General features: G+C 40.0%; 1 protein-coding gene across 7 annotated transcripts in view; it reads left to right on the forward strand.

Moving 5' to 3' along the window:
* Positions 1-8,185, forward strand: part of TRIM13 (tripartite motif containing 13) — a 69,807-nt gene that overhangs the window by 55,354 nt on the left and 6,268 nt on the right. For 3 of the 7 annotated variants that reach the window (XM_027772216.1, XM_027772206.1, XM_027772215.1), the window contains exon 2: positions 516-615. Coding sequence is in view for 1 of the 7 variants with exons in the window: in XM_027772204.1 (XP_027628005.1) it covers positions 4,192-4,203 (12 nt within the window). In the remaining 6 variants the exon portion in view is untranslated. Of the gene's footprint in view, positions 31-515; positions 616-4,141; positions 4,204-8,185 lie in introns of those variants that run through there. The other 4 variants (XR_003549520.1, XR_003549519.1, XM_027772204.1 and 1 more) reach the window with 2 other exon arrangements.

An 8,185-nucleotide genomic window follows, 5' to 3' on the forward strand; every position in this document is an offset into this window, starting at 1 on the left:
CGGGGTGGGGTCCCTCCCGCGTCGCCGCAGGTCAGAGATAAGTACCCGCCGCCCGCCTCTCGGGAAGGGGAGGTAGTCCTTGAGCTTGCTGGGAGGGTGGGGACTCTCCCAGGCCGGCGGGGACCTGCGTGGGTGGAGGCTGGCAAGAGCTCGGTCCCCACGGCACGGCGGAAAGCAGCGGAGCACTGGGGCTGCACGTGGGGAGGAGCGGTGTGCGGGTGGGCCCTGGCAGGCCTGGGCTGTGGGAGCGTGCCCAGTCCACCTCCATTGCCTCTGGCGCTTAGGAAGGAGAAGGCGAGTGGGAACTGGAGTTCCACCATCTGGCGCTGAACCTGGGGAGGCTAAGTGGCGCCGAAGGAGGGCGCCCTAACCAGGAAGCTGCTTAGTACAAAGAGCTGCAGCTTCTCCTGGGCTCCTGGCTCTTCACCAGGTCCTATCAGTCTGGCATTATTTGTGGGGGCAACTGAAAAAATTGAGGGTGATAAATGCATAATACTTTCCCTCTTTCTTTTCAGTAACCTCCAATCTGTCAGTCAAAACGTGAAGAAAAAACCTGATTGCTTTGTCCTGGGAAATAGTAATCCTGCCTGATACACCTGCTTGCAGGAGAGAGAGGTAAATAAACTAAGTACTTTTCCCTATGTTATCCTAACCACGTTAAAAACAATAACAAAAAGAGGATACGATTTCATTAGTAAGTACCTTTTGAAATTGAAGTGTCTGTTTCTATCCTTTTTTAAATTAGTGGTCTTTGTTCTTCTCATATTTTTTCAAAACTCAGAAAAACAGAATCCACACATGGCAATTCTTTGTGTGGTAGTTATTTTAAATGTATTCTAACCAAAGAATTCTATTGCAAAGGTAGAGAAGAGGCCTCATCAGCACTTCTCTTTTTGTGTTTTTTGTTTTGTTTTGTTTTTATTTATTTATTTATTTTTGGTGCCTGAACTGTCATCCTGCTGGTTTGTAGACTAAAACCTGAGTATTTTATCAATCTAGATACTTTTTTTTTTTTTTTTTTTTGAGAGGTTTTTGCAATAGGGCACCTGCGCTCACCAGAAAGAGACAGAAAGGGAGAAAAATCATCCCCTGGGGGGATGACCACACCGCAATCCCTTCTCCTCCATTCTCCTCTCAGGATCTTGGGCATGTATGCACACATGTCTGGGGTGAGTTTAAGCCAGGTCTTGGACTTGAATTGCGGTGGACTACATGGGAGTCCAGCGACATAGCCATTATGCCAACTGCTGGTCCTAAATCTAGATACTTTAAATAATAGACATTTTATTATTTTTTTTCTTTTTTTGGGGAGAGGTTTTTGCTATAGGGCACGTGCGCTCACCAGAAAGACAGAGAGAGACAGAGAGACAGAAAGCAAGAAATCACATCCCAGGGGGTATGGCCACACCGCAGTCCCTTCTTCATTCTCCTCTCGGGATCTTGGGCACGCACGCACGCACACACATGTACCCGGCATGAGTTTAAGCCACTGAGTCCAGGACTCGAACCGTGGTTGACTACATGGGAGTCCGGTGACATAGCCATTACGCTAACTGCTGGTCCCTAGACATTTTATTATTTTTAAAAAATACTTTTTTTAGTTTGCTTTAGGGTGGATGTCCTCACTGGAGACAGACACAGAAGGAGAGGGCAAGTGAGAAATCACTCCCTGGGTGGGATGGCCACTCCACAATTCCTTCTCCTGCAGTCTCTTCTTGAGATTTTGGGCACAGCCGCACACACAGCTAATGAGATTTCTGCTGGGTGCAGGACTCTTGCCTGTGCCATCAGCCATGTGGGATCCAGCTGCCTTAACCTCCACAGCACCTGCTTGCACATAATAAGCATTTTAAAAGCAGAACTCCTGGGACCAGCAGTTAGTGTAATGGCTATGTTGCTGGACTTTCACATAGTCAACCGCGGTTCGAGTCCCGGACCCGGTGGCTTAAACTCACGCTGGGTGCGTGTGCCTGGGTGCCCAAGATCCCGAGAGGAGAATGGAGGAGAAGGGATTGTGGCGTGGCCATCCCCCCTGGGGGGTGATTTCTTGCTTTCTATCTCTCTATCTCTCTCTGTCTGTCTGGCGAGCGCACGCACCCTATAGTGAAAACCTCTTCAAAAATAAATAAATAAATAAATAAATAAATAAAAAAAAGCAGAACTCCTGTTTACATAAGATACTCCCTCTAGTAGAACTTGGTGGAGCTGTTGATGAACTGGTTATACTTCTTTTCTTGCACAATGAAAAGATAGTTTTTTTCTCAGGTTCTCCTATCCTTTAAAAAATGCCTTTAAAAAAACAAAAAGCTGCCTTGACTAAACCTCCCTGATAACTCCCTCCACATACTAGGCAGTTCTCATTTTGTACATGCATGATAGGTTACCTGGTCCTTCTGCCATAGTTGTTATTTAGCTAGGACTTCCATGAAAGTCGTTTGTTCTTGCTATCCTATGTAATACATGCAGTGGTAATGCCCCCTGAAGGCGTTTCCATCTACCACAGAGCACGCGTACAACAGTGGTCCTATAAGAACATAATAAAGCTATATCATGTCACTTAGGTGCACAGTAGCCTATGTTTTTAGGTTTGTGGAAGTAGTCTGTGTTGTTTACATAACCTAAGGGTTCACAAATATTTTAAGCAATACATAACTATGTTTGTTTTACAATCACTTTAAATAACAGTATAAGAAAGTCCAACTCTTCTTTAGGACTGATGCAATAATGGAATGCCCTAAATGTGTATTAACAATATTCGAACATGTGTATTTAAATCATGTTACATTTGTATAGTTAAGCTGTTCATGAAATTCTCACATATTATCTTTTGACCTGTATTTTGAAGAAGGTATTAAAAAAATTCTCATTTAGGATTAGACAGTGGCATAGTGCTCTATGATGTTGATCCATATAGAAAGGGTGTGGGTTTGTGTTCAGTAACCTTCCTGAACATGCTGGGTACATGTGTGCCCATAATCTGTGGCTGGCTGAAGCTGAGGGATAGGTTGTAGCATGGGGACCCTGTTGGGGACATCTCTCTCTCTCTCATGGAGAGAAATTTTCCAAAACTACTCCTTTTATGAAGGGTAAAACTTGAACCTAAGTATTGGATGAAGGTTTCCCCTCCATCCACTAGAGTTTTTTTTTTTTTTTTTTTAAGGTTTTTGCCTTAGGGCTTGTGCACTGGCTAGGAACAAGTGAGGAGAGAGTGAGAAACCACCACCCCCCCCCCCACCCAGGAGGGTGGGCCAAAAAAAACCCCCCCCCCCATCCAGGAGGGATGGCCACGCTGCAATCCCTTTTCCATTCTTTCATTCTCCTCCCGGGATCTTGGGCACATATACACACTTGCCCGGCATGAGTTTAAAGCCACTGGTTCTGGGACTCGACTGCAGTCAGCCACATGGGAGTCTAATGACGTTACCACCACACCATCTGCTGGCCTCTCTTCCATCACTAGAGAGACTCTTACAATCTTATTTGTAAAAAATCAAATAATTTTAGAAGGGATTTTAGAGAACCCGTGATTAAATCTCATTTGACAAATGAGGATACTGAATTATTGATTCATTTTCTGGGTTGTACTAAGGCCCAAGAATTGGAAAACTCAGGTTCTGTCCCTAGTTGTATACAATTGAGAAGTCTTCATTTGGGGAGGGAGGTCTGAGATTTTTCACTTAAAGTTTGGTCTTTACCTAGATAATCTCTAAAATGTCTTTAAGCTGTATTTTTGAAAAAAGTTTTGCTATAGAGCATATGTATTTACTGGAGAGAGACAGAGAAAGAGAAGTAAAGTGAAAAATCACCCCCAAAGAAGATGCCACACTGCAGTTTCCCTCTCCATTCTTTCACTGTTTTGGGCACGTGTACACACCTGCCTGTGTGTTTTCCAAGCCACCAGGTCTGGGACTTAAACTGCAGTTGACAACATGGGATCCATTCATCTTACCACCATGGCACCAGCTGGCCCTAAGCCAAGTATTTCTATTTTATTCTTATCCTGTAAGTTCTCTTACCATCTGTTCCCACTATATATATATGTAATACACAGATGCATACCATGTTAACTGCCTTAAACTGTTTTATTTTTAAATTCAGGTAGGTATGATGGTAGTAATTGTGTCTTGTTCTTGTTTTTCTACTAAGCTCTATAAAGTATGATTCTGTTGAAAAGTTAAAGACTTCAAGGAGATGTGTGGCACTGTAAGTTATCTTTGGTTAAAGTGGTGTGTGTGTGTGTGTGTGTCTGTGTATTTATATATATGTTTATATATGCATACATATATAGTATGTGTGTATATATGTACACACACACATATAGGGAGGGAAAGTTAGAAATATTTTTAAGAGTTTTAAAAACATGTTCCTACTCTTTGACCCAGCAATACACTTAAAGGAATTGTCTAAGGAAATAATCAGATATACTAAGACTTTTTTACAAAGTGAATTCATTTAAATATTATAATAAAGCATATTCATAAGATACATTGTCATATTTTTGAAGAACATATGCTATGGAAAATGGATGTAACAAAGTAAATGAAAAAAATCCAAAATAGATCCAAAATCATATTATGCTGCCAGTATTATAAAAATATGTGTGTGTGGGCCAGCCCATGCCCTAGTGGTTAAGTGAGCTGGATCCCACATGGCTGACTGCATGGTTCAAATCCCAGACCCAGAGAACTGAAAAACATGCCAGGTATGTGTGCATACATGCCCAAAATCTGGAAAAGAGACAGTGATGAAGGAGAAGGGATGGTGGTGTGACCATTTCCCATGTAGATTGCTTTCCCTTCTCTTTGTGTCTCCGTGTCTCTCTCTAGCAAGTGCACGTGCCCTTGGCAAAATTAAAAAAAAATAAAAATAAAAGATATGTGTTGAGGCTTATGGATATACAGACATACAAGATTAGAAGAAATATACCAAAATAATAGTACTGGTTATTCCTCATTTTTGTGATTATGGGTGACTATTTTCTTATATGTTTTGAATTTTCTATAATCACAATACTTTTATGAGTTAAGAAAAAAACAAATGTTAACTGCAAGGATAACCTCTCCAATTTCAGTGTGATATCAATTTTCTGTCTTTTTGGCATGGGGATAAGAACATGTAACATGAAATCTACCCTGGTAACAAATTTTTAAGTGTATAATATAGAGCTTCCTCAATTTATGATGGGTTACTTCCTGATAAATCCATCATAAGTTGAAAATACTGTAAGTTGAACATACATTTAGTACATCTAGCATAAGTCAAACATACATTAATACATTTAACATACTAGACATAATCGCTTATCCCAACCTACTTTAAATGTGCTCAGAACACTTACATAAGCCTATAGTTGGGCAAAATCATCTAACCTGAAGTGTATCTTACAATAAAAGTGTTGACTATTTCATGTAATTCATCAGATACTGTATTGAAGGTGAAAACAATAACCGTATGGGTGTTTGAAATACAATTTGTATATTGTATATATTCAATATACAGTTTGTATATTGAATGTATATTGTTTTCTCACTGGCATAAAATGAAAAAAGGTAAGCATCATAAGTTGAGCACCATCTGTATTATTAGCTGTTGAGCTCCTGTCATAACTTTTTAGAATAAAGCATCTTTGTTAATGCTCTACATTTCTGAATTTAAGGCAGGAATTGTGTTTTGGCTTATATTGGGTCATCGGAAAAGTCATGACACATTTTTTGCATAGAAAAACAGAAAAATACGTCAAGACTTCCCAAACAACCCAATATTTCATATTTTAATAATCTTTAGATCAGGGCCAGCAGGTGGTGTGGTGATTAAGGCCCTGGACTCTCACATGGTTGAATGCATTTTGGGTTCCAGACTCAGTGGCTTGAAACAAGTCAGCGTGCCCAAAATCCAGGAAAAGAGTAGAGAAAGGATTGCAGCATAGTCATCCCCCACAAGGGGTGATTTTTCTTTTCCCTCACTATCTCTCTGGCGATCATACATGGCCTATGGCAGAAACCATAAAATCTTTAAATCATGGATTACCTATTTTTGTTAAGACGTTGCTATTGTCTTTCCCTTGGCCTGGTACTCTGGAGACTGGAGTGGTACTAAGAATAGAATCTGTGCTTACTGTATAACAGTTGGTCAAATACAGGTGTCCTTTGACATAGGACATAGGGATAATTACATTCCAGTCAAGCCTCTTGTAAAGCAAATTCCCATAGGGTGAACTCTTTTTTTTTGGCCATAGGGCCTGTGGGCTCTCTGGAGAGACAGTGAGAGGGAAAGTAAGAAATCACCTTCCCAGGGGATGGCCAAACCACAGTCCCTTTTTCATTCTTCTCTCAGGATTTTGGGCAGGCACACACCTGCACCAGGCATGATGTCCAAGCTGCTTGATCCAGGATTTGAACTGTGTTTGGCCATGTGAGAGTCCAGCACCTTAACCATTACATGAACTGCTGGCCCTGTGAACTCTACTTTTAATTTCCTTTATAGATGTAGATACATTTCTATAGAAAGGTTGAATTGAAAAGTTTTGCTGATAGTTTAAATTACTGTCTCCTTTGGCATAAATGCCACAAACAAAAATTACTTGGCAATACCCTGCCTCCCTAAAACTCTCAGAGGAGCCCTTCCTTTATCCTCCTTCATAGCTGCAATATTGAATAGGTGGTGCCAACACAGCATATATCAATTAGGTTGTTGGGAAAGTTGTGCATATTTTTTTGTGTTTTTTAATGCAAAAATGTGTCATAACTTTCCTGATAAGCTAATATAATATAGTCAACCTTAAAACTGCCTAAGGTCTGGGACCAGCAGATGGCGTAATTGTTATTTTGCTGAATTCCCATGTAGTCGAACACGATAGCTTAGAACTCATGCCAGGCATGCGTGCGTGTGTGCCCCAAATACTGAGAGGATAATGGAGAAGGGATTGTGGAGGGGTCATCCCCTCTGGGGGGTGATTTCTTGCTTTTTCTCTCACTGTCTCTCTGGTGAGTGCACATGCCCTATCATAAAAATCTCTCAAAAGAAAAAAAGAAAACTGCCTAGGGTCAAGCATAATTGTTTTCTACTTCCTATATTCTGTAAATCAGTTTTACTTAGAATAAGATGTGTAAACTGAGCAAAAAGAACTTGTTCATCCCAATTATATTTCTAATAACTATCTCATAAGGTGTATTTTTATGTGACACACATTAGATGCTATGTAAACTACTTATTTAGATAAACCTATCTATTGAATGCTAGACTTTGATAATAGTTTCTGATAGGTGACATTAACTTCGAATACAGGCAGGTTGTGAAAACTTTCAGTATGATAGTTACCAGCCTATTGGGGATAATTACCTGGTGGGTTTGCCAGGTGAATCATTGTCAAGGAAATTTGTTTTAGGGATTAAAAAGGTTGCCACCTTGGTTTAAACACATTTACATTTATTTGGCAGAAAAGAAACTAGACATTTCTGGTTCATAAAAACCTTTTCAAAAATCAGTAACTGTATCTTAAATAACTTAATTCAGACTCTCAATAGGTTAAGACAAATACCTGGGTCAGGTTGGTACTGTAGTAGTAGGGAAATAACTTGTTTTCCCAAAATTTAGACACTCTTTTTATTCAAAATGATTTCATTTGGGTGGGACAGAATGGGATTTAGTACCATTCAGGGTCCACCTAGAATCTCAGTTGTTATACATAAATGGAATCAGGAACACTTGATATAGCTGGTGTATTAAAACTCTGTTGATTTAATGTTGCAAATTTACAGGAATGAACAGAATATTTTGGGGGTGATTTTCAAGTGACACAGGACAAAAGAAAGAAAAATAAGACATAAGGTGAAGAAAAAGGGTAGTGGATAAGGAAGGAATGGGAGGAAATCAACAACTGTACTGTTGAATCAGTATGGGGAATATGAATTAAAGGAAAAATAAGCAGAGTCAAGGCTAAATATGGTACAGTGAAGAAAATGGAAGAAAGGAAACAATAGTATATCAGCAATATGAACAAAAATGGTAATGACCTGGTTTTTGTATTTTTGAGTGTGTCACCTTAGTCTAACAGCCCTTTAAGCATTTTCTGAGTAGGTGAGACAAGCTGGTGGACCTATAAGCTCTAACATAATACAGGGAAAATAACTGTTTTTTTAGTACTAGGAGAATACTGGCATTCCTGTCTATAGATTCCTTTCATTAA

Source organism: Tupaia chinensis, unplaced genomic scaffold, assembly GCF_000334495.1.
Source record: "Tupaia chinensis unplaced genomic scaffold, TupChi_1.0 Scaffold000037_20, whole genome shotgun sequence".
NCBI classification, from domain to species: domain Eukaryota; kingdom Metazoa; phylum Chordata; class Mammalia; order Scandentia; family Tupaiidae; genus Tupaia; species Tupaia belangeri.